Source organism: Felis catus, chromosome D1, assembly GCF_018350175.1.
Source record: "Felis catus isolate Fca126 chromosome D1, F.catus_Fca126_mat1.0, whole genome shotgun sequence".
In the NCBI taxonomy this organism is placed as follows: domain Eukaryota; kingdom Metazoa; phylum Chordata; class Mammalia; order Carnivora; family Felidae; genus Felis; species Felis catus.
In genome coordinates, this window is record NC_058377.1 from 8,571,960 (window position 1) to 8,599,736 (window position 27,777).

At 38.3% G+C, this 27,777-nt stretch overlaps 1 protein-coding gene across 2 annotated transcripts in view; it reads right to left on the minus strand.

The window, feature by feature from the left end:
• Positions 1 to 27,777, minus strand: part of RDX (radixin) — a 95,467-nt gene that overhangs the window by 13,577 nt on the left and 54,113 nt on the right. Inside the window, exons 10-13 of one of the 2 annotated variants that reach the window (XM_023239076.2) lie at positions 24,693 to 24,853; positions 23,700 to 23,792; positions 19,300 to 19,542; positions 17,913 to 18,073 (exon numbers count right to left, since the gene is read on the minus strand). In XM_023239076.2, coding sequence (XP_023094844.1) covers positions 17,913 to 18,073; positions 19,300 to 19,542; positions 23,700 to 23,792; positions 24,693 to 24,853 — 658 coding nt within the window. Of the gene's footprint in view, positions 1 to 15,471; positions 18,074 to 19,299; positions 19,543 to 23,699; positions 23,793 to 24,692; positions 24,854 to 27,777 lie in introns of those variants that run through there. The other variant, XM_045038262.1, reaches the window with a different exon arrangement.

A 27,777-nucleotide genomic window follows, 5' to 3' on the forward strand; every position in this document is an offset into this window, starting at 1 on the left:
TCTATCCAGACAGTCTTCCTACCTCTGTCCCCCCTGAGAATAACTCATTCTTGGGGCGCCGGGGTGGCTCAGTTGGTTGAGCATCTGACTCTTGATTTCGGCTCAGATCCTGATCTCATGGTTCGTGAGTTCAAGCCCCACATCAAACTCTGTGCTGACAGCATGGAGCCTACTTGGGATTCTCCTCTCTCTCTTCCCCCCACCCTCCACCCTACGCTGCATGCACGCATGCACACTCCTCTCTCTCTTTCAAAATAAATAAACTTAAAACTTCTAACTTTTAAACTTGAAAAAAAAAAAGAATAAAAAAAAAACCAAGTCTTCAAGATTGGCTGAGGGGTGGTCTCCCTCCGGAAGCCTTCCCCGGGACCCTCCGGCAAGATGAGGAGCCTTCGTTCTGACCTCCCAGACGCCATCCATCCGATTCGCTTAACGGACAACACGAGCATCCACCAGACGCCAATCACCACTCCAGGCACTGAGCACATGGCCTTGCCCAAAGCTCCTGCCTTCATGGAGCTTATGCTGCAGCGGAAGACAGATGGCCCCGGACTTACAACTTCACAAGGACGTGAGGGTGATACACACTCAGTAGAAACCACACTTCGAAATTTGTACTTCGCAGGCTAGCACCACGCGGTACGATCCTCTCTGGTGAAGCCGGGCGGCGGCAGAGTGCCCGGTCAGCCACGTGACCCCGAGGGTCAACACGGATAGGCTGACAACCGTTCTGTACCCACGCGACCGCTGCGTTTACCCTCGGCGCAGTATTCAGTCAACAACTGAGAAAGTCCACACTGAATTACAAAATAGGCTCTGTGTTAGTGCCGCCCAAACGTAGGCTAATATAAGTGTTCTGGGCATGCCGTCTAAGGTCAGCTAGGCGAAGCTGGGAGGTCAGGCGTATTAAATGCATTTTCCACTTGGGATATTTTCATCTTCTAACAGGTTTATCGAATGCGACTCCATCATAGGTCGAGGAAGAGCTGCATACAAAGAAACTACAGATGTTAGATGGCAAGTGCTTAGAGGCAGATGGTGGAAAGACATGGGTAGGGGATACTGGGAAAGTCCCACTTAAAGTGGTAGATGGAAGGCCACACTGAGGGGACATTTAAGCAAAACCCTGGAGGTGGCCAGGAAGCAAATTATAAAAATATCTGGGGGAAAAGGCGTATCTGGGCCCTGGCTAGTTTAGAGAATGAGAGGGAAGCCAGCTGACTTCGATTCAGTGAGAGAAGGGGAAATTAGCGGATGAGGTCCAAGAACAAGTGACCAGAGCTTGGGCTCCGGATGCCACTGAGATTATGGCTTTTTTTTTTTTTAAATTTTTTTTTTCAACATTTATTTATTTTTGGGACAGAGAGAGACAGAGCATGAACGGGGGAGGGGCAGAGAGAGAGGGAGACACAGAATCGGAGACAGGCTCCAGGCTCTGAGCCATCAGCCCAGAGCCCGACGCGGGGCTCGAACTCACAAACCGCGAGATCGTGACCTGGCTGAAGTCGGATGCTTAACCGACTGCACCACCCAGGCGCCCCGAGATTACGGCTTTTACCCTGAGATGGAAAGCCTTGAGGATTTTGAGCAGAAGTGAGAGGATCCGACTTACCTTTTTAAGACCTCTGTCTTAACAGACTGTAGAATAGCAAGAGAGGAATCAAGAAACCCCACTAGAAAGCTCTAGCAATAATCCAGGCAAACCTGGTGTGTGGAGGCGGGGGACAGCTGTGGAGGAGGCACAAAGGGGTCATGTTCTGGGTATATTGTGTATTTTGAATGTTGGGCCAACAGCTTTGTGGTTGGGTTGGATGTGGGCATGAGCCAACAAGGAGTGAGTGATACGTGGTCGAGGTTTGGCCCCGACTCACTGAAAGAATGGGCTCGCTCTTCATTAAGAGGAGGAGCCAGGCAGGGGCGAGTACGGGGTCCAGGGGGACCCTGAGTCTGGTGTGACATAGGGAGTTTGGCATGTTCATTAGGTATCAAAGTGGAAACACCAGGTAGACGGTTGGATACACGCATCCAAAGTTCAGAAGAGGTTCTGGCTGAAGACTTAAGTTTTCAGCATACTGATGGTATTTAAGGCAGGAACAGTGGATGGAGTCCTTATGAGATCCAGGTGTACCCAGGGAAGGGCTGGGCCTGGGGACACCCCAACACTGGGAGGCTGAGAAGGGGTTATCCATCAGGCATAAGCACACATCAATTATTGATTTTGTCTACTGGCAGTGAACAGTAACTATCTCTTACTTAGGACGGACCACGTTTCTTTTTATCTCCGTATACTGAGCACAAGGCCCGAGCAATACTTTCTAAGAGAATTACAAGTACACTCCTTAAAGGGCAAACTGAAGCATTAAAAACAGAATTCAAAGCACATGGGTATAAATACTAATATCCACAATACTGACAGATGAACAAGAATATGATGAAATAGAGAACTTACCATTTATTAACATCTTTAATATGCCAGGGAATAAGCCAAATATTCCCTGTGTGTTATAATCAATGCCCACAAGACTGGAGAGTGTTCCTCCCACGTAACAGACAAGAAAACTTAGGCTCCAAATGGGTGAGTGGTGTCCCGGGGCCACGAAGCTAGTATGTGGCTGGGCCATTCAAACCAGATGTAAGCCTCCCCTAAGCCCTACAGCTGCCTGCTCATACCTCTTTGCATCTTTCCTCAACACTCTTAGAGGGCCAGTCACACGGGCTATGGAGCTAATGTGCTTCAAACAGGCAAAACCTGGATCTAAGCATCTTCCATAAAAAGGAAAACATCTGCTGAAGAAGCCAGAAAATGTGGGAAAGGGTCCGTGTGACCCAAGACCAAGAGGAACAGGGGGCTACAGGGTCATCGGACTACTGACAGTCTCTGAGAACACCTAGGACTCCGCACAATCGGATGGCAGGGCCAGGACTCCATGCCACGGGCAGCATACAGAGCAATGGAAACTGGTGACGACTGTAGACCTCTGAGCCTTTCTGAGAAATCAGCCTAGAATTTAGTGTGAATCTAGGGAAAAGGAGGAGAGAGGGAGACCACAAACCACTACGATCAATGTTTCTTCTCTCTTATTAACATGAAACAGCATTAACCCTTTTGAAACACATTTAGGCTCTATACCTGCCCTCCCCCACAATTATTTGTGGCCCAAGAAAATCATTTCAGAACTAGGTCAAATTTAGAGGCATAAGAGCAGTATGTGATCTAAAGAGAAAGCTGTGAAGTCAAAGGACATTTTAACTTCAGAAAGATCACATTAGTAGCAGTGAAATAAGGAAAGACTACACTTACGTTGTAGCTTCAAAGAGGTTATGTTCGAAAAACACTAAGTTGATCTACCCCCTTAAAATTAAAAACAAAAACAAAAACCCTTGCAGAATCAAATTTCTTCGTTAATATTTTTGCTATTTTTGTGGGGTGATGTGGTAAATAAAGCACTTATTATTAAGTGTTTCACAATGACCTGAGCTTGTCATTTCCTGTTTTTAATTTTTTTTTTTTTTATTGTGTAGAGAGAGCGTGAGCAGGGGAGAGCGGGGGAGAAGGGAGAGAGAATCTTAAGCAGGCTGCATGCTCAGCACAGAGCCTGACGTGGGGCTCGACCTACAACCCTGGGATCATAACCTAAGCTGAAACCCAGAGTTGGGCACTCAACCAACTGTTGCTGTTTTAACAGAAAGCGGCAAACGAAAATTTGAACCACGGAAGAAACGGTGGCAACCGAAAGAAATTAAGAACCAAAAGACTATCAACGTACATTTAGGAAACCCCACCCTACTGATTCTTTTATAGTAACATTTTCTGATTACAGAATTTGAAGAAGTCAGATAAGTTTTAATGACTGACAGATCTTTGTCACTTGGGCCCTCAAAAGTGACATTATCACTACGTCACCTTTTAAGTAAACTTGATATGCAGAAATCCAACTGATGGAGACGTGTCTGTTTTTCTATTAAAGGTGCTTCCATAAGCATATGTTACTATTTAAATTTGTTAAATGTAAAAAACACACAACATTTAACTAAAAAATTTCCTGTATTTTTGGAATACCTAAAATATAAAAAAAATCATATGTAGACTTACCTCATCCCCCTACACTTACAGTGTAGAACTGTAACACAAGTTCTTAGGAAAAAACAAGCAAAGTGGCACCTGGGGGGCTCAGTCAGCTGAGCATCCAACTTCGGCTCAGGTCATGACCTCCCGGTCTGTGAACTTGAGCCCTGCATCAGGATGTTTGCTGTCAGCGCAAAGCCCGCTTTGGATCCTCTCTGTCCCACTCTCTCTCTGTCCCTCCCCCGCTTGTTTGATCTCTCTCTCTCTCAAAAAGAAAAAAAAAAAGCCTCTTGTGGTTTCCCTCTCCTCTTAAAAAAAAAACAAACACACACAAGCAGTGTTTCTACAATACTACGGCGTATTGTTTGTAACAGCAAAGGATTGGTAAAGACATAAAAATTCATCACAAGTTAAGGAACATCCATAAATTAAATGCGATGGTATTTTTGTACTGCTGTGTGAGGATTTCCAAACTACAACGTTCAGTGAAAGAAGTGCAAAACCATGTGTATGGACAACAGAAAGCCCATAATATACGCATGTGGGTACGTGCACAGGTGGTCTCCAGCAGGAGGCACAGGTGCACAGCCACCTCTGGGGGTAGGTGGAAGACCAGAGGACAGGGAAAGAAGGCTTGTATTTTTTAGTGTTATTCTATCGTATCTATTGACTTTTGTTTCATGTTTCATGTACCACTTATCTTTTAGAATTTTGATGATTTAACGGAGTTATTTTTTTTAATGAGGCTTTAGCCACAGAGTAGCCAAGTAGAGCCTACAAGTACTTTCAGAATTTCACAACTTCAGCACATCATCTGATACTATTTGAAGCCAAAGAAAAGCACACTTTTCCTAAAAAAAATTTGCAATTTAATACCTAGTTTTCTAGATTTTTAAAAAACAATTTTCTGGGGCACCTGGGTGACTCAATCAGTTAAGTGTCTGACTCTTGATATCAGCTTAAGTCATGATCTCGTGATTCTTGAGTTTGAGCCCCGTGTCGGGCTCTGCGCTGACAGTGTAGAGCCTACTTGGGATTCTCTCTCTCCCCTCTCTCTGCCCTTCCCTAACTCTCTCTGTCAAAAATAAATAAACTTAAAAAAATACATAAATAAAAATAAATAAAAATAAATAAAAACAATTTTCTTTAAGCATAGATGAAAAGTTATTTTTTAATTACAAAGGAGGGAATTTGGCAATAACTTGATCATTTTAATGCTTAAAAAGGAATCTCCAAAGAAAAATAACCAAAAAATCCTTAACCTGTTTTCTGATGCTTTGCTATGACACAAGCTATTACCATATAAACTCAAAAAAAAAAAACCCACAATTAATCAGTGTTTCACAAGGAAATGCTACCTGTAATGCTTGAGGTAATATATCTCCTAAAATTTACTTAAGCTAAAAAAAACTTTTTGTACTAAACAATGCTAAGCTTCATGACAGGGATGTCCACTCTCACCACTGTTATTCAACATAGTACTGGGAGTCGAGCCTCAGCAATCAGACAACACAAAGAAATAAAAGTCATCCAAATCAGCAAGGACATAGTCAAACTTTCACTCTGCGCAGATGACACGATACTCTATCGAAAACCCAAAAGATTCCACCAACAAATTGCTAGAACTGATTGATGAATTCAGCAAAGTCACAGGATATGAAATCAATGCACAGAAATTGGTTGCATTTCTCCACACCAATAAAGCAGCAGCAGAAAGGGAAATCAAGGAATCTATCCCATTTATAACTGCACCAAAAAGCATAAAATACCTAGGAATAAACCCAACCGAAGGGGTGAAAAACCTATACACCGAAAACTATGGAAAGCTTATGAAAGAAATTAAAGACACACACAAAAAAGGGAATAATATTCCATGCTAATGGATTAGAAGAATATTGTTAAAATGTTGATATTACCCAAAACAACCTACATATTCCGTGCAATACTTATCAAAATAACACCAGCATTCTTCACAGAGCTAGAATAAACAATCCTAAAATTTGTATGGAACGAGAAAAGACCCTGAATAGCCACAGCAATCTTGAAAAAGAAAACCAGGGGCGCCTGGGTGGCGCAGTCGGTTAAGTGTCCGACTTCAGCCAGGTCACGATCTCGCGGTCCGTGAGTTCGAGCCCCGCGTCGGGCTCTGGGCTGATGGCTCGGAGCCTGGAGCCTGTTTCTGATTCTGTGTCTCCCTCTCTCTCTGCCCCTCCCCCGTTCATGCTCTCTCTCTGTCCCAAAAATAAATAAACGTTGAAAAAAAAAAAAATTAAAAAAAAAAAAAAAAAAAAAAAAGAAAAAGAAAACCAAAGCAGGAGGCAGGACAATCCCGGACTTCAAGCTGTATTACAAAGCTGTAATCATCAAGACAGTATGCTACTGGCACAAGAACACTCAGATCAATGGAACAGAATAGAGAACCCACAAATGGACCCGCACACGTATGACCAACCAATCTTTGACAAAGCAGGAAGGAATATTCAATGGAATAAAGACAGTCTCTTCAGCAAGTGGTGCTGGGAAAACTGAACAGTGACATGCAGAAGAATGAACCTGGACCACTTTCTTACACCATACACAAAAATAAACTCAAAGTGGATAAAAGACTTACACATCAGACAGGAAGCCATGAAAATCCTAGAGGAGAAAGCAGGCAAAAACCTCTTTGACCTTGGCCACAGCAACTTCTTACTCAACACATCTCCGGAGGCAAGGGAAACAAAAGCAAAAATGAACTACTGGGACCTCAACAAAATAAAAAGCTTCTTCATGGTGAAGGAAACAATCAGCAAAACTAAAAGGCAACTGATGGAATGGGAGAAGATATTTGCAAATGACTTATGAGATAAAGGGCTAGTAGCACAAATCTATAAAGAACTTATCAAACTCCACACCCAAAAAACAAATGAAGAAATGGGCAAAAGACAAAAATAGACACTTTTCAAAAGAAGACATCCAGATGGTAACAGACACATGAAAAAATGCTCCACATCACTCATCATCAGGGAAATACAAATCAAAACCACAATGAGATACCACCTCACACCTGTCAGTATGGCTAACATCAACAACTCAGGAAACAACAGATGTTGGCGAGGATGCAGAGAAAGAGGAACACTTTTACACTGCTGGTGGGAATGCAAACTGGTGCTACTGTGGAAATCAGCATGGAGGTTCCTCAAAAAAATAGAACTACCCTACCATCCAGCAATTGCACTAGTACCTAATTTATTCAAAGGATACAGGAGTGCTCTTTCCAAGGGGCACATGCACCCCCATGTTTATAGCAGCACTACTGACAGTAGCCAAAGTATAGAAAGAGCCCAAATGTATTGACTGATGAATGGATAAAGATGTGTGTGTGTGTGTGTGTGTGTATGTATGTATGTGTGTACACACACACACACACACACACACACACACACACACACACACACTGGAGTATTACTCAGCTATCAAAAAGAATGAAATCTTGTCATTTGCAACTTTGTAAACGGAACGAGAGTGTATTATCCTAAGCGAAATTAGACAAATATCATATGGCTTCACTCATATGTGGAATTTAAGATACAAAACAGATGAACAGAAGGGAAAGAAAGCAAAAATAATATAAAAACAGGGAGGGGACAAAACATAAGATATATACATATATATATACACACACACACACATACACATACATACAGATATGACACTTTTCAAAAGTGTATATCACTTTTGTGTATATCAAAAGTGTGTGTGTGTGTGTGTATATATATACACACACACATAGAAACTGAGGGCTGCTGGAGGGGTTGTGGGTGGAGGGATGGGCTAAATTGGCAAGGGGCAGTGAGGGGGACACTTGTTGGGATGAGCACTGGGTGTTATATGTAGGGGATGAATCACTGAATTCTACTCCTGAAATCATTGCACTACTATATGCTTACTTGGATATAAATTAAAAAAAAAATTCTATGCCAATTTTTTTTTGCTTTAGGCTTTAATTGAATTCCTCACCACAAATCTTTTTCGAGCGCTTTATTACTAGAATATTGTCCAACATATTCCTTGCTGTGTTTACTATAGTTTGAAAATTTCCTACTCTGATTATATTGTATATTTTATTTTAATTGGAGTGATTTTAAATATTGTGTATGATGGGGCGCGTGGGGGGCTCAGTCGGTTAAGCATCTGACTTCAGCTCAGGTCATGATCTCACGGCTCATGAGTTCAAGCCCCGCATCAGGCTTTGTGCTGACAGCTCAGAGCCTGGAGCCTGCTTCGAATTCTGTGTCTCTGTCTCTGCCCCTTCCCTGCTCATGCTCATGCTCTGTCTCTCAGAAATAAACATTAAAAAAAATTTTTTTTAAATATTGTGTATGATGGGCTTTGATCATACCACTATGAATTTATTTCACTCCTATCCTTTAGAGATACTTCTGATCTCTACTTATTTAAGCTTTCATTTATATACCTATTTTTATTCTCATTTATTCTTGATGACATTTGTGATTCAGTATTTGAGGGTTGTTTTTTTTTTTTTTTCATATAAGCCAAACACTTCTGCTAAATGGCTGAAAAAGACCAAATCACCTCATTGTACTCTCCTAGTCTCCATAAAGCTCAAGTATTTCTTCACTACATGAACAAATATTTTTTCATATAAACAGCAGAGTTAAGAATGAATGATTTTACTTAATATTCAGTTTAGCATAACTTGTAAAGAAGGAACTGACTTTTGATAGATGACACAAACTGAAAATAAAATTTAATTTATAAGTTAAAAATATACTAGGTTTAATGGCAAGTTAAATACAGTAGTTAACAGCTATATGAAACTTTAATGTTAAATCATGTATCAACACTGGCTATTCTAATATATACCATTATTAATAAGGTTGCTTATGCTCAATAAACTTTAAGAAAATCAGACCCATTTACATTTGACTTTAAGGAATATGCAACTCGTCAGTGGCAGAGAAGTAAGCTTACAAACGTAAAATATCAGCCAGCCTGCCTAGTGATGAATTGCTAACTTTCAATGCTCCCTGGCTGCTGTCATTGTACAAAAGACGAGAACACTTCCCGACCAGATCACTCAAATCCATGCCATGCTTCTTGTTTGTTAATTAGCACCTAATTAGCTAATTAGGTGACCTCTAACTTAAATCCTAACTAACCCCTGCACATTTTATCACACTTTTTCTTCTGGTATTTACTTTACTTTATACATCTTAATTTGGGTCTATGTCTCAACTCCGTGACTTAACTACAATTTCCACAACAGAGTCAAAGGGTGATCATCCATGCCCTGAAGTCTAACAGTGCTCTGCACAAACAGCAAACAGCAATTCCTCTGCAAACCCCTGGGTGTGAATGTGTAGGTCTGTCTGTCCGTATTAGTCTTACCACTTTGTGGAAAAAGCCACGCCTCCTCGTCTCCCATTCAGCATGTCTTTCATGACACCCTTGAACTGAAGACCTTGTAAATTCCTAACGTCTAAGAACTGAAGCATCATGGCTCACAAATAAAGGTGGTAGAGAACATTTTCTTACCTGTAGACATCAGACCAGTAATTTAGAAGATATACTTGCTTCCAGTCTTCAAAATGCTTGAGAACACCCCAAAAACGTGAATGCCGATAATCTCCCCTGAAGATGGAAAACTACTTTTCCAGTGAATACATTTTCTATACATTTTGATGCAGAGTCTTTCATACAGCCTATGTCCCCCGAATTCATTATAAACATCCTTAAAGCATCAGCATATCCTGGAATGTAATATGGCTCAGCGTATTAAACTATATATAAAGCATACAGATGATTGGGTTCTGGGTTCTAATTCTAGGGTTTACACTATTTGGTACCACATTTGCAAATACTATTTAAAAAGTAAACAGACCACTGAATTACGATTTCCTTTTGCATACATTAAAAGATTTTATGTCTTTTGTAAGTACTTTTAAAACATACAAATTAAGAAGGTGCAAATTCTACATTTAACCTACATACCAATGGTAAGCTATTAGATTTTAAAGTTAGGAAAACGACCCACCCACTTGCAACTTCAATTACCAAGAAATTGTATTTGTCTACATTCAAAAACTTTTATGGCCTAAAAATTGGACAAAACAAGAAAAACAAGAAGGAAGAAACCCCTAACATATCATCTGAGCATAAAGAGATGAATCAAGTCATACGTTTGGCAAAAGCTACACGGATGAAGCATAATCAAACCTCAACTTGGAAAAACCTACAGAAATCTCCCAAGTAAGTTGTTTGAAGCTGTCACAGCAAATGAATAGCTGCATGTGTATATTCTGAGATCATCTTCACAGAGTTGTGTCTGGGTAAATAATAGAACCCCTTCATAATATGAAAGAACCATTTTTCTAACCCCTTAAAACCTACTACAAAAAAATAAAACCCTGTAAGTTTCTCGCAATCACTTACATTATTAGGACCAACCGGGGACAGAAATGACCTTGACACAACGGTTATAAGCACATTCTGCATTAATAGTTTTCAACTATGAACAAATATTAGTGTTTCAAAGTACATGGATGTTAACCCTGGGTCAGGTATTACACTCGAGGGAAGACAATGCATCTGGAATCTAAGTGTCTAAACCAGATTGCAGAGAAACACTCTGAAACAGACCATCAGATTCAGAACTCTGAAACGGCTTATAAAAACCAGAGGCCAAGAGAGTCTACGACCTGGAATTAGAACTCAGAATCCAATCCATTTGTTCTTGAATGTCTTTCATTTCTGTGAATGTCTTTCATTTTTGTGCTGATGAAGAACCTCTCTCCAAAAGGTCACAGATAAAAGAAAAACAAACAGAGGTCTTAACTGTCCCCAAAGAGGTCATTTGGAAAATAAGCAGAAGAAAAAATATCAACTACACATAGCAAATAGGAAAGCAAATTACACCTAGGTGTTTCCTTTAAATTCTCAGCAGATAGTAACAGAATTCTTTACCATGACCACAGCCTTTCTTCAGGCTAATTCCTGTATGTGAAGTTCTTCTACTTAGCTTTCCTCTTAGCTTTCTACTTAGCTTTCCTCTGTACTTCCTAGGACACCTGACACAGCAGCATGAATTCTCTGTTGGAGCAAAGTTTAGTTATTGTTCCCTTAGTAACTGCTTTCCCCCAAAGCACTCAATGTCTTCAAATCAAACTAAACTACCTCAGCAGAGGATTCAGGGCTCCATTAATTCCTAGCCCAGCCACCCTAGCTTTACTATCCTGTAGCCGACGCACAATGAATCACATTTTCTATTCCAGTCAGGATAACTTACTCTTTCTAGACCCTCATCAGTGTACATAATAATTCTTCTGCCCTGCCTCTTTACAGCAACACCTCATCCAAAAAATTTTTCTCTTTAAAAAACATCAAGACTAAAGGCACGGGAAACAAAAGAAAAAGCAAATGGTCTTCATTAACATTAAAAAGCTTTTGTGCCGCAAAGGATACTATCCATAGCATGAAAAGACAACCCAAAGGATGGGAGAGAATATTTGCAACTTTTGTATGTGGCAAGGGATTATTTACAACTCAGGTATCTGATAAGGATTCATATCCAGAATAAAGAACTCCTACAACTCAAGAACAAAAAGTAAACAACTCAATTTAAAAGTGGACAAAACATGATTAAACACTTCTGCAAAGAAGATATACATGTGGTGAATAAGCATATGGAAAACATGTTCAGTATCAGAGAGAAATGCATCATAGGGAAATGCAAATCAAAACCACAATGAGATACTTCACCCACTGGAATGGCCATTCAAAAAAAAAAACCCAAAACACCCCAAAATAACAATTGCTGGTGAGGATATGAAGAAGCTGGGGCCCTTAGGCACGGCTGGTAGGAATGTAAAATGGTGCAATTGCTCCACAATATAGTACAATGAGTCCTCAAAAAATTATCACATGATTCAGCAATTCTACTTCTGGATATGTACCCCAAAGAACTGAAAACAGGTACTTGAACAGATATTTGTATACTAACGAACACAGCAGCCTGTTCACAAGTCAAAATGTGGAAATAATCCAAATATCCATTGACTGATGGATTAAAAAAAATGTGGCATATATAAACAATGGAATATTATCCAACATCTAAAAAGAGTGAAATTCTGATATATATGATAATACAGATGAGCCTTGAAAACATCATGCTTCGCGAAGTAAGAGATAATAAAAAAGGACAAATGTTCAGAGTCACCTGAAGTAGTCAGATTCAGAGAGACAAAAGGTAGGATGGGGGTAACCAGGGAGCAGGAAGGCAGGAGATTGGGGCATCAGCGTTGTAAGGGCACAAGTTGTTTGGGATGATGAAAAAGTTCTGGAGATGAATAGTGAGGACAACTGTACAACATGAATTTACTTAACGTCACTCAACTGTACATTTGAAAATGGTTAAAATTTTATACGTATTTTAACAATTAAAAAAAAAAAGATTCAACTGAAAGCTAACTCCATGAAACTTTGTTTAATACAGAGATTACTAATGACTCTAGGTGACCGGTTTGTCAGTAGGGTCTAAAATGAATCTTACTATAAAGTTAGAAAACTTTCACAATGAGGCACTTGTTTAAGGCTATCTTTAAATACAGTGTTTAAAATTTGATGTATGCAATAAAAATTAAGTAATTTACCAGAGAACAAGCAAACTTGAGAAACTACACCATGTACTCTTATTCTTGGCCTTATTCACTACTTTTCTTCTATTGATTTTCTGTACATTGTAGTTTCTTTCATCATACAACTGTATCTTTTATCCAAGATAGCTAAAATTTCAGAGTAAACAATTACCTAAATGGCATGAGGGCATTTAGGAGTCTAATGCTGGACTTGAATTACACAGACTTTTCAGTACAAACCAGAGGAAAGGGAGGGAGGAGGTAGTGTCTTCTAAGTCTAAAACATTCATGCATTTCTAGGTCTGACACCTAAGTTACGACATTTTAAGTTGCAAAAAATTAAAAGGGATATCACAGTATACGTTGTAAACACAGCAAAAGAAGAATTTCATATAATCCATGTTTCATCAACAGGAATGTTTCCAAGGATCATCACGTAAACCTGCGAGACTCTGAAGCCATATTACCAGGAAGATGGACATTGACTATTTAGGTTTTGTGACATTAACAGAAACCATTGCTACGTTTAGGAACAAACTAAATGACATGCATAAATATAAAAGTGAATCTTAATTTTTTAAATGATCATGAAATGAAAGTGAACAATTGGAACAAAGTAACAAAAATAATAATTACAAGGATGGAAGCAACTGATGTGATGGAAGCCGGGAGGAATCTGGGCATACAAGTCACAGCAATCAACCAAGTGGAGCTGCCATCTTAAAAGGAATCTAGTATTTTAACAGATTAATGCGAATGACCTAAGAGCTAAGATATATTAGTATCTGAAGTTCCACATTTTAAGACAGGCTAAAATGAAAGGCACAGTCATTCTCATCTTGCTTCTGTATCCTACAATACAGCATATAAAAATATAGTGGCTTTGGGGCACCTGTGCGGCTCAGTCGGTTAGGTGTCCGACTTCGGCTCAGGCCATGATCTCACGGCTCGTGAGTTCGAGCCCCGCATCGGGCTCTGTGCAGACAGCTCAGAGCCTGGGGCCTGCTTCGAATTCTGGGTCTCCCTCTCTCTCTGCTCCTTCCCCGCTCATGCTCTCTCTCTCTCTCCTTCAAAAAATAGATAAAAACATTAAAAAAAATTTTTTTTAAATGTAGTGGCTCCATGAAGCTCTGTAAAGAAAGAGTCTGGAACCATTTAGTAGCTAGAAAACTCCAGAGCCGAATTTAAAACCTGAATTTAAAAGATGTGCCACTGGGCAATTATCTTTTAACCTTAAAATTCTGTAGTGAATGAGAGATACTTGAACTCCTAAAGCAGTCTATGTAACCAGAAATCAGATAACTTCTTATCAGTGTTTCAGGGAAGTCACAATACTGAGGCAACAAAGCAAGGAGTCATGATTTTTCCAGAAGGAAAATGGCAGCTCTTAAAATCTTGAAAGATGGACCTATTAAGAAGTAGGCCCACTAGGAAAAAAAATGGAACTTTAGATTACTTAATTGGAAAAGTCAAGGATGGGAATGTGATAAGCTCTGATATGTGAAACACCATTGTGAACCAAGGCTTCCTCGCCACCAGTCAGCATAGAATGTGAGGATTGCCTTGACATTTCATAAAGTTATCAAAACATCTGCAGAATCCACTGAACTTTTGAAATGTACTAGAATGCTGTCCTTTTACACGATAAACCGCAAGAGCAACTGAGAGATTATCTTCTAATTACAAAATGAAGTACAGAATAAGAAAATGCTAAGAGTATGGAATAGACCCACCAGTATAGCTCCATATTTGAACGATTTCCCTTACCCTTAATTAAGGATACCTAAACTTTGGTTTGCTACCAGCTCAGTAAATTAACGATAAAGGCACTAATTCTTTCTACTTAAAGTTTTAAGCTTTAGAGATTAAGATGTTAAAATTTAAAAATTGTTTTCCTCATGCATACACATAATGGGATGCTTTGGGATCTAAAAAGTTTTTAGCTTCAGTTCTAAAAATATCACTAATCAACAAGGTAATCGAACTTCAGACAGGAAGTAGTGGGCATTTTCAATCCTAACACTAATATTGAAATTGCTGTCCAATGATCATCAGGAGTGAGGGTTCCAAAAGAGCCTAAGACAACTCGGTAAGTGGGAATTCTAGTTCTTAAAGAAAAACCCTAATTAGATATAAAGGAATCTTATAAAATTCTCTTTTCTGACCAGATCAGAATAAAAAAATCACTACCTACTGGTAAGACAAAAATAAGGTGACAGCTAAGTATTACTATAAACTGAGAAGTCATCTTGCTTTTCCTTTTGGAATACATGACTTACTTAAGATGAATAATCTTTATGTTAAAAACTAGTAAGCTTTTAAGAGACAATAACTTTCTAGATTTATGGTAACTGTTCTGTAATGTCACTTTAAAATAAAAATACATATTTAAATAAATGCACTTAGAATATATATAGTTCTTTAAAGAACATTAGCATTTTTATAGCAAGATCAATGGCAATGAAACTGTATCTTCGTTAGGAAACAGAATTATCAATATACAATTAAAGCAATAATTAAAAATCCTAAATGATTTTGTTATCGAGAGAGTCGATTTAAAGGTTTTTCACAGAATTAACAATCACTATTACTTCCATACCAAAAGAGGTACAATTTAGGGGAAAGATAAATCTGTGAGGACTCTGAAAATTTACCCTATCCACTTCTCATTTTTAAGATGTGATGATTTGTGGGTCTAATAAAGGTTATGATTCTGAGAAATATGCAAAAAAAATCCATGTTAAATAACAACAGTGGACCTTGAAGGCATGAGCTTTTGTCACTTTATTGTTAACCAATGAATGTTATCCAAAATTATAGATGTAACTGTAGCTTAATTGTACAACACAGAATTATGCTAATGGTAAAACCTGCTGGAATTTACCAAATACTCATTAATATATTTTTACATTGCTATATGAGCATGTGCTCTCAACTGCTAATAATAAAAGTCATAACTGGCTTAATCACTATGAAAACTCATATTGCAAATAGTTGTTTCCTGTTTAGAAAAATTCACACAGCTTTAAAAATGGATTAAATCCATTTTCATCCTAATCTACAAATAGATTATAAACAGCAAATATAACTGGTAATTTTTCAACACTGATAGCAAACTGATGCAGCAGTGATAGTGCACACAATTCAAAATGTAGAAAATTAATAAAAATCCAGTGGAAATCCAAGTTTTCACCTATTATGGCAACTGCTTTGCTACTTTGGAAAAGCGAGCACGCACGCCTTGGAGCATGACGAGTTCACCACCTATCCCGCGAATGTGCTCAAGCAGAAACAATCTCTTCCACAGTGTTTTGAAGCATGTGCACAACCACCACACAACAGTCACGTCAAGGTTATCAACCAGTTATCTCTTGTCCTACAGAGTCCAAAAATATATTAAATGCAACCTTCCCTTCTCATATGTCTGCCCAGATTAATCCTTTTCAAGTCAGCAAAATCAAAAAAAGCACAAGAGATATTTTCAGACACAACTTGAATCTACTGTGCATGAAAATGCTTAACAAAATGGCAATTTTAATAGATAAATGTAAATTTGAGTGCATAACACCACATGAAAAGTAGCTGAACCACACAGAGAAAACAAGGCTTTCCTTATCTCCAAGTCTAGATGTTTTACAATAAAGAAAATGTTAGAACGTATGAATATTAGAACATCTTTCAAACTGGAAAGATTTCTTCTTCTTAAGACATAATTGAACTTAATATAATCTAAAATTATAATTTCTAAAATAGGATTAACAAACCAAATTTAAGTATTTTTAGTTAGAGAACAAAAAAATAAGCACAATGATTTAGAAACCAAATCTGCTAAAATGATTATGTAACAATTATATCAAGAAATGAAGGTACAGACATTCATAGGCTACAAGGGAAAATCTCTCTCGCGCGCGCGCAAGCGCACGCACACACACGCACACGCACACACACACACACTTCCTCAGACACAGAACACCCCTCCAAGAAGATAGTATACCATCAAGAGCTTACAATTTTCATATAAATCAGAGTCCCACAGTTCAGCTCAACGACAAGGCAGTTAAAAAATAGTAGCACTCTAAGATATTCTGAAGGAAAAGGAAATCTCAGAAATACTCCTTCATGACTGGAAGTACTGGTGCGTGTTGGAGAACACACTTACATACTCCGTTGTGTTGGAGCGACCAGTCATCACAGGTGTAGTAGTGAGGTAGTATTACTGTCCCCTCTCTGGGACTGATGTTTTCAAACGCTGCTCTTCCAGAAAGGTCCACGGCTTTTTGAATGAGTATAATCAATGACCAAAAAACATATTTTTTTAATTAAACATCTGTTTGTCTAAATCAATCTTTGAAAGAACAGACTTTTTAAATCTTTTGGAGACAATTAGTATTTGCAGGTAGTGTTTCATCAATAAATTCTCCTAGGGTACTACCACCTGCTGTCTACACCTTTGTCAACGGTAGGCAAAGAAAACCAAAGGATGGCAGGTGATGAAACACCAATCTATTCAGCTGTCAAAGATGACTAATTAAGCAAATATCGAATATCCAATAATGTAAGCAAACTGGGATTTTAAAAACATTAACCACCAGCTGCATACTACATTATTAGATATTCTAATCCTTTTCATGATTCATAGCTGTCTTCTACACAATTATCAAAGACTGTCCACCCTGTCGCCTACCTTCATTTTGACCACTGCCAATGATCTATACGATGGCAGAATTATGGCTATCGGCATGGCAAGATAGGATAAGGGCACGCCGAGGAAATCTGAGACAGAATGTGGAAATACACACAGGTCAACTATGGAAGGGTCCAAAGAAAACAGAGTGCTCTACCCAAACACTCATTAAGTCACCATCATCCTTTGAAATGTACAAAGTGCTTACATCACACATACACATTTGTCAGACATGATAATTAGTGTTAATCTTCAACAGAAAAAAAAAATGGAAACTGAAAATGTGAAAGGAGGCGATGGAACACTGTTCTCCATTCCCTGGCCCAAAAGGAAAAGAAAATCAAGCATGACATCACACTGCCTTAATGCAGAAGGGCTCCCTCAAGCATGTCTTTTAGCCACCACAGTCAACTGGTGTAAGTGCTTTGGCAAGGTGGGGTGCATTCCATCACATCTGCAAAGGCCTGCTTTTCTCTGTTGGTGGTTCAGCTTATGAAGAACATGTATGCAAAATAACAGCTCTCACATTGCTTCAAACTCATCGATGCGCTGCTTTGTGTTGCCCTGTCGGATCTGCCGAAGAGTCTTGTACTTATCACGGCCTGCTTTCACGTTCTCAGCGTGAAGAACATCATTTTGTGTTTTCTTGGTTTCATCTCTGGCCTGGGCTAATTCTGAACTCAGCGCCTATGTTTAAAAAATAAAAACAATGACTATTATTTTCTTCTTAAAGTTTAAAAAGCTTATAAAAAAGGTTTAAAGACAAAAATACACATACAACAAATTTGACTTTTTTGCATATTAGAATTTACACTGTCACATAATTTCTTTAAAGTGTATAAATTTAAAAAATAAAAATAAAAAATATGAAGTCTGTTAATTTGCTCTATTTTGATGATAGTAGAGGTAGTAGTTAGGGAGAAATACCCACTGTCTTTCACTTCTACACTCAACAACCACGACGATTCTGTATATTATTCCAAAATCCCTTAACTTTCTCTATACAATAGAGATTTTGAAATCACTTACAAAAGGTTCAATGTAGACAGTATAGGATGTTATTTTAAGATCTAAAATCTAGGCCATTAGAGAACCTTTCTCCAAAGTCTTAATATATTTATTGCAATTATCACTTCATTTTCTTTTCTTTATTAATATTTAAAGATTTCGCCAATTAAAAAAATCAGAGAACTGGGGCGCCTGGGTGGCGCAGTCGGTTAAGCGTCCGACTTCAGCCAGGTCACGATCTCGCGGTCCGGGAGTTCGAGCCCCGCGTCGGGCTCTGGGCTGATGGCTCAGAGCCTGGAGCCTGTTTCTGATTCTGTGTCTCCCTCTCTCTCTGCCCCTCCCCCGTTCATGATCTGTCTCTCTCTGTCCCAAAAATAAATAAACGTTGAAAAAAACAAAAATTAAAAAAAAAATGAGAGAACTTATCGGGAAAAAAGGTCAAATCAAATTAAGACTTCCTACTCTGATCTAATTATGTGCTTTTAATAAACCTACCTTTTGGTACTATGAAACCTGAACAAATAGTTCAGAGTATGTAGTGTCATACAGGTAATCTATTAAATTATATGGCTTTTAATGTATACTTTACTGGCGAAAAACTAAATTCATCTGTCTTTTAAAGAAAACATCAAAACACTTTCTACCTTTTAGCGTGGAGTCAAGCTGTAATTAAAAAATAACTTACCACTTAAGGCCTAATTACCCAAAACTAACACATTTGCTACAATGGAAGAAATCAAGCACTGTGACTACAGGCCAAGCAATCACAAACCAATCACAAGGCCAGCTAAGGGCAAAAGCTTAAAAAAAACTGGAATGTTCCTTTTTAGTAAGTTTGTATTTTATTAAATGGGGAAAATGCTCACTGTACTATACATGTACACACAACTGTCAATTTGAAATACCTGGAGTTGTTTTTTAACACGTTCATTTTTTTGTGTTTCCGTTATACGTTCCTCCTCACTTCTGTGGTTCAGCACCCCGTCGTTTGATAATTCTGCGCTAGCCTCTGCATTATTCTCATCATGCTCATCGTGTTCATTTTCTGTTGGAGGAATGACCGGCGGTGGTGGAGGTGGAGGGGGTGCAGACATCACAGTTTTTAACTCTTCTTTGGTCTTTTCCAAGTCTTCCTGGGCTGCAAAAGCCTGAACGTTAACAATAAATTTATCAGCAACTTCATTTGAAAACTGGTAATGAAGAGAATCAAGTTATCTCTCTTTCCTAATAGAAACTATCTTTCAGGGTAATGAAAATAAGCCCTACGGATGAAAGCTCTACTTTTATAAAGGAATGCCAGGGGGCAAGAATGCCAGAATGAAAATACATCACTTTGCAAAAACTAATAAAATTGTTAACTCTGGCAAGCATAATCAAATATTGCTAAACCTGTTATGCAAATATTTGATGAGAAATGGCATCAGCCTAATGCCAAAGAATGCCACATCCAAGAGATCACATTTTAGCCACAAGAGGGAGCACATAACCCAGTCAAAGGAGGAATCAGCCTGTTTAGTGACCAGTTAATATCACTGACGGTAGGTTAACGAGATATTAAGTGTCTTCTGAGATGACACAACAGGAGGTATCCAACATCAGCAATTATTTGGGTGGTAAACCGTGTTGCTGTGCCTGGAAAAATCCTGCTTCACACTGTTGTCCTGGTGTAATTACTAATAAGAATACCTTTCACTCTAAAAAATGTTCTAATTTGGGTGATAAATTATATGGAGGTCTCACCTATGAGGCACTGTAGCCAAAAACTTTTTAGGATGAATCCTTCAAGATTTCAGGTCTATCTTCCAGTTTACAGGAAATATTGATGATAAAAGGACAAATGAATGGCACCATAAGGACACACAAAGGAGAAGGGACAATCTGCAGGTCCTTCCAATAATTCAGTATCAAACAAAGGAATGTCCTACTTTAAAAGAGACTGAGAGCAAACCTATGTAATGCAAGGTGCTAATTTGGACACTGGCCTGGCAAATTAGCTATACAAGATTTTGGGTCAATTGTGAATATACAAATATATTCTACATATAAACCTAGAAATAAACCCATACAAATATGATCAATTAATTTGGAGCAAAGCAGCCAAGAACATCCAATGGGGAAAGGACAGTCCCCTTCAATAACTGGTACTGGGAAAACTGGAGAGATACACGCAAAAGAATGAAACTAGGCCACTATCTTATAGCATACACAGTATCTACTCAAAATGATCACAAACTTGAAAATAAGACCTAAAACCATCAAACTCCCAGAAGAAAACACAGGGAGCAACTCCTTGACACTGGTCTTGGCAATGATTTTTTGGATTTGACAGCAAAAGCAAAAAATAAACAAGTGGCACTACATCAAATTAAAAAGCTTCTATACAGCAAAAGAAACCATCAAAAAAAATGAAACGGCAACCTACTGAATGGGAGAAAATATTGACAAATCTTATATCCAAAATATATAAAGAATTCATACAACTCGGTAGTTATAAAACAATCTGATTAGAAACTGGGGAGAGGATCTGAATAGACATTTTTTCCAGAGAAGACATACAGATGGCCAACAAGGTCCATGAAACGGTACTCAACGTCACTAATCGTAACAGAAATGCAAATCGTAACTAACGAGCTATCACCTCACACCACTCAAAATGGCTATTATCGAAAGGGGAAGAAATAGCAAGTGTTGTCAAGGATGTGGAGAAAAGGGATACTGTGTGCACTATTAGTGACTATGTAAGTTGGTGCAGGTATTAGGGAAAACGGTACACAAGTTTGAAGAAGGTTTTCTTCAAAAAATTAAAAATACAACTACCATATGATCCAGCAATTCCACTTGTAGGTATTCATACCCCAAAAACGAAAACACTAACTCAAAAAGATATATATACCACCAGGTTCAGTGCAGCCTTATTTACAATAGCCAGGATACGAAGCAAGCTAAACACCCATCAATGGATGAATGAATGGGTAAGGAAAGTGTTGTGTACACACACACACGAGTACTATTCAGCCACAAAAAAGAAGAAAATCTTGCTGTATCAACATGGATGGAACTTGAGAGCACTACACTAAGTGAAGTAAGTCAGAGAAAGACAAGTACCATATGATCTCATTTATATGTGGAATCTAAAAAAGAAAAAATTAGACCAACAAAAAACGAGAACAAATTCCTGGTTACCAAAAATTGGGGGTGGCGGGGACGGTGGGGAGTGAGCAAATGGGAGAAGAGGATTAAAAAGTACAAACTCCCAGCTGTAAGATAAAGAAGCCATGGGGATATAACGTACAAACAGCACGGAGACTACAGTTAATAATACTGTACATTTGAAAGTTGCTAAGAGTAAACCTTAAAAGTTTTCAGGACAAGAAGAAAAATTCTAACTATGTATGGCGATGGGTGTTAGCTCATTTCACCATACACACAGTATCAAATAATGAAGTTTACACCTGAAACTAATATAATGTTATATGTCTATTATATCTGAATTAAAAAATTTTTATGAATACAGTCTAATACAGATGAGATGAAAAGTGACTAAAATGGAAGCGTGTGTGCAGGACGACCTCACTCTAAACATATAAATGTGTATGTATGCACACACGCGAACAGGAAAAGATCGTGGAAAGATCTGCACTAAGGTGTTAAAAGAGTGATCCTGGTTTGTGGGAATATAATTTTTGTGTCACTTCCTCATATCTATAGTTCAGAGGATTTACCTCTGTGGTGTCATTTTCATTTATTTATGTTTTTATTTATTTTTATTTATATACTATTAAAGCTTATTTATTTTGAGAGAAACAGAGACAGTGTGAGTTGGGAAGGTGTAGACAGAGGAGAGAGAGAATCCCACGCAGGCTCTGAGCGGCCAGCACAAAGGCCGATTTGGGGCTCAAACTCATGAAACTGAGATCACGACCTAAGCCGAAGTCTGAGGCTTAACTGACTGAGTCACCCAGGTGCTCCTTTATTTATTTTAAATGTTTATTTCTGAGAGACAAAGACACACACACACACACACACACACACACACACAGAGTGCGCGCGTGGGAGAGTGCACAAGCAGGTGAGGGGCAGAGAGTGAACGAGACAGAGGATCCAAAGTGAGCTCCTTACTGGCAGAGCGCACAGCCCAATGCGGAGCTGGAACTCACAAACTATGAGATCATGACCTGAGCTGAAGTCAGACACTTCACTGACTGAGCCACTGAGGCACCCCTTTTTTTTTGTTGTTGTTTTTATTTTGTTTTGTTTTTCTTTCTTTTTTTAAAGAAGTTTATGTGTCTCTGTGAAATTCTAATAAAATAGTGTAACAGGTTAACAGAGTTCTATCATATTTGAGAGTTATATATACACACATACACACAATTTTCAATGTATCAAAATTTCCCTGTGAAATTTAAACTACGACCAAGAAACTTTAAGGGTGAAACATTCACACATACTGTAGAAGGCCTTTGGGTAAAAAAATTATTATGGTTGCATTTAAAAGTTAACCTTTATTTAAAGTGTGGAGTAAGCTCTGATTTTTCGCTTGTGCACTATTTCAACAGGGGCTTCATCTACTTAGGAACTTATACTAGGTACCTCAGAATGTATCATCGTCGCTGCATCCTTCTAATTCCACTTTACATCCACGATTTGGTTGCCATGCCCTTTTGAGTCTACCCCAAGATGTCTGTCAGCAACCTCTGCTCCTCTTGACTCTCAAGTAATCCCACCTCTTGGACCAAGCCAGCTTCCACACCGACGGCCACATTATTTTTATAACACCATACTTAATCATGTTATAATCCTGTTTTGAGATCTTCAAAGTCAAATGTCTACAGACACTCTTATCATCTTGCCATTGATTTAAAATTAAAGCCCTTCACAACTTAATTTCCTCTCTAATGTCCCAACCACATCTCACAAGATTTCTGAACCGATGCTCGATAGCACTGCTTGCTTACTGGTTGCCCCTCAAATCCAGCACGTGCTTGCAAACTTCCTGTACTCATTCAGCCCCTCTGTCTACAGTCTCTAACCACTCCCAAAATTGAAGTTCACAATGCAACTTAAACTTCTAAGGGTTTTCCCCAAGCCTGCCTCATTCCCACAGAAATTAATGACCTCTTCTGTGCTCCCAAATACTGAGCTTGCGTCGACAGATCAGTAATTAGTACGATACAAACACATTCATACACACAGGTATCTTTCCCCCTCTCAATCGTGACAGTATTCATCTCTATAAACTCAGCATACTACTGGGTACAAAGTAGATATTCAACAAATGATACTGAGGGAAGAAACCAACGATCACCTTGTGCTGCCACTCAGTAGCTTCCTCTTCCTTTTTCTTCTTGGCTTCTTCTAGAAGTGCAATCTTGGCAGTGAATTCAGCAAGTTCTGCTGCCTAAAATACACAATATAATTACCAATACTAAAAATATGTATTTTCAAAAATTTATATTATGTCAACAAAGCTTTAATGTACATGCTTGGGCTGTATTACGTTCCTCTTTGATGGTCTTTCATTAAAAAAAAATTTTTTTTTAAAGGTATATTTAAGATCATAAATATCTTATTTGTAGTATAATGAACTAGTAAGGAGATAAAGTAAAAATGGTTTCATTATAGGCAAGTAGTTATTCGTCTTCTAGTAGCAGGAACTTAGAATGTGTAACTCCAGAGCTATTTGTAAACTTTGATCAATAAAGTATTTGCTAAAGCCTACAAAGAAAAAATTTATATAATGCTTTATAGTTTGAAGAGCATGCTATCAAATAATGTCATGTGATTCCCCAACAATCCTATCTGGTGACATTATTTCTGTTTTCAAAGGGCAGAATCTGAGGCTCAGAAAGACCCAAGGACACATAGCAAGCGAATGTCTGAACCAATATTTAATTCCAGGATCTTTTAAATGTCATGCCCACTTAATATAGCTAAGTCCACCACACAAACCAACACGAAGACCCCAATAAGTACAGCCCACGGTTATAAGAAGGAATCAGAACGTACTGTCAATTTATCTAAAGTAAAACACACCAGTGGTTTAGGCAAAGTTTAAGTGAATCAGAAATCTTTTGTTAGCAACAGGCTCCATTTATCTCTTATGGTCTTATTTTTAGTTTTTATTTGTTTTAAGGCAGAAATTAAATGTTTAGATTTATTTCCAAACTTTGCTATTAGATGCTACTTATATCTTTGGTGTGCTTTCCAGAAGATCTCTAATGTGCTTAGTTGTACAAGGTTTGCTCTATGCTTCCGTCTAAATTTCCCTTTTCTCTGAGAAAGAGCTGAGGTTCCTGACCAGTTGCTCCTGATTCTTCATCTGGTCGGCAGCTTGTTTTGCTATAGCGGACTTGGCCTCTTCAGCAGCTCGGCGCTCCTTTTCAAGCCTTTCTGCTTCTTCCTTCGCTCGTTTTCGCTCCTGGTCCAGTTCTAGAGCTTTTCGAGTCTGTTCTTCTAGTTCTGTCAAATTGTACACCCCCCCACGAAACAATGGTTAATTCTAATTATTCGCATTATCAAAAGAAGCCGAAATGATGGCAAAGAATCTAATTTGTACAGTTTCTAAAAATTAGCACATCTGGAAATGAACATACATACTTTGATTTGAACTTGGCAAAAGCCTAGTAATTTTCTTTAGTACTCACAATTAAAAAACCTGAAGAAATGAAAACTTTTTGTAATTCAAGTTATGTCATAAAGCTAGAAGCACATCTTTATTTTTAAAAAACTAGTATCTCCAAAGTTTTGATCTAAATACTTCGCCATCTGTTTCAAAACTCTATAAAACAATACACTTTCAAACTTACATAACTTTCTGCTTATCTAAACTAAGTATCAGATAAGTAAACCCAAAACATTAAGCCTGAAAACAGTAATTACTGATTTAAAATAGGAATTCTGATGTGAATTATATGAATTACTAAAAATTTTCAGTAACTGGTACATACCCATTTTTTGGGCATGAGACAAAATAATATTTGGAGATAAGTAACATGAGTTTTAATCTTTAAGTGTACAGATCATAAAGTTAATTCTCTTTTATTTGATGTGTTGAATGAAAAAGGAAAATACTACCAGCACAAATCCAAAAATTTTTAAGTGTAAAAGTACTAATTTTAAATATTATTCTAACAACTCTTGTTTAATAACAAGGACATGTTGTGACAGAAGACAAATGAATGCCATCTATTAAGAGACCGCAATGTCCTACAAAGAATGTCTCCCTTTCTGTGTATTTTAGAAAAGAAGAAAAACTAAAACTCTAGGTCATGAGGTCTGAAAGCTAACTGTTACATACACACTTCTCCTTACCATTGTTAACTTTTTTGGTCTTGGTCAGAATTAATTTAGGTAATCGCAGTTAAGACTTGGGAAGTTTTGAGATGGTCAACAAGAAAAATAACTCTGGTCAAAGTTTAAATTTTCAATAGAATAATGTAAAAATTGTATGCAGCTATTATAAAGATAAAATGTATACAAAACTGGGTGTTACCACAACTAAATTCTAGGATTATTCATTTTAGGATCTGCCTTTTAAAACTGGGACATCAAACTAACCTATCAAACTTTTCTTAAAATCATTCTTTCCATCTAGTTGACTACTATTTATATAAAATAAAGCCCACAAAACTCACGGCTTTTTCATCTAAACAAGCAAACAAATAACTACAGAAAAATTCCTTCTGTACTATGAAAGAAGAAAGAAAATTAAGTGCAGGTGGTAAAGTTAAATTTTAAAATAAATATTCCCCAATATTCATTATTTTCTATCAGTTTTTTGCATTAAAGATTTTGAAGAACGGTAGACAAGGCAATGGTTGTTTTGTGATTAAGAATTATACAAAAGTGTAAATTATTTTAAATGTTGAAAATAAGTAGAAAGCTTCAAATCTACTTTCTTTTAGAAAGGAAGGTTTTTTTTTTTTTTAAATAAATTTTAGGAAGGGCAAGAGCAGGAACAGGGAAGAAGGGCAGGGGGCAGTGGGGGAGAGAGAATCTTAAGCAGGCTTGATGCTCAGCTCGGAGCCCAATGTGGGGATCTCTATCCCATGACCTTGGGATCACGACCTGAGCCAAACTCAAGAGTCAGACACAACCGACTGAGCCACCCAGGCACACCCCTAGAAAGGAAGGTTTTGAAATGCTTTCTTTCTTCCCTCCCCGTTAAATGAGTTAGAATAGATATTGGAAAACTATGGCCCACTAACCCAATTTCTTATTTTTACAAATAAAGTTTTACTGGAACCCATACCCTCATTCACTAAGGTATATAACACCCTCACATGTTTACATACAACACAGGACTGCTTTCATTCTGCGAGAGCAGGGCTGATGGTCGCAAAAGAGACTGTGTGACGTGGAAAGCCTGAGGTAGTACTATCTGACCCTTTACAGAAAAGTTTACAAACCCAAAAATTAGGTTATTTCTATTTCTATAAAAGAGACGTGCCTCCAAAACCGTGGGTCCCATTAGGATACCTGTAGAGAAGGATTAGCTCAGAAAGGTAAACAGTATCAATATTTTGCCTCTCTGGTTCATAAACATCTAAAACCTACAATTTTTGAGGTCCGGCATATGGGAAGAGGGTATCAAAGAATATGGCTTGTTTTAGACGATGAGGGGCGCCTGGGTGGCTCAGTCGGTTAAATGTCCAACTCTCAGTTTTGGCTCAGGTCATGATCTCACGGTTTCATGAGTTCGAGCCCTGCATCAGGCTCTGTGCTGACAACTCAGAGCCTAGAGCCTGCTTCAGATTCTGTGTCTCCCTCTCTCTCTGTCCCTCCCCCACTTGTGCTCTGTTGATCTAAAAATAAATACTGAGAAAAAAATTTAAAAATAAAAGTATATTAACTGAAAATGGCAAGGTGCACCAAGACGTATGCCGTATACTCCATTTTATGTAAGAAAGAAGGAACAAGAATACAGTTTTGAGTATTTGCTTATTTTGTATGCAAAAAAACAAAAACAAAAAGAAACAAACAAAACATAGGTATTTAATACTCCCAGTAGAGTGGAACAAAGGTGGAGTGGAATGCAGCAGCCTGAGGCCTGTAGTACTGAACCAGACTTAGCAGATACAGATTTAAACTTTGGGGCCACGAAGGCATCCAAGGTTTGAGAGGCCAAGAGCCTGAATAGAAGAGTAAGCTCTAAAATCTGCACGCTATTGGGGCACCTGGGTGGCTCAGTTGGTTAAGTGTCCTGCTCTTGGCTTCAGCTCAGGTCATGATCTCACAGTTTGTGGGTTCAAGCACCACATTGGGCTCTGTACTGGCAGTAGGCGTCCCGCTTGGCATCCTCTCCCCTCCCCCCACCCCACAGTCTCTCTCAAAAATAAGGAAATAAATAAATAAATAATCATGTTATTTCCCCTCAAGATGTT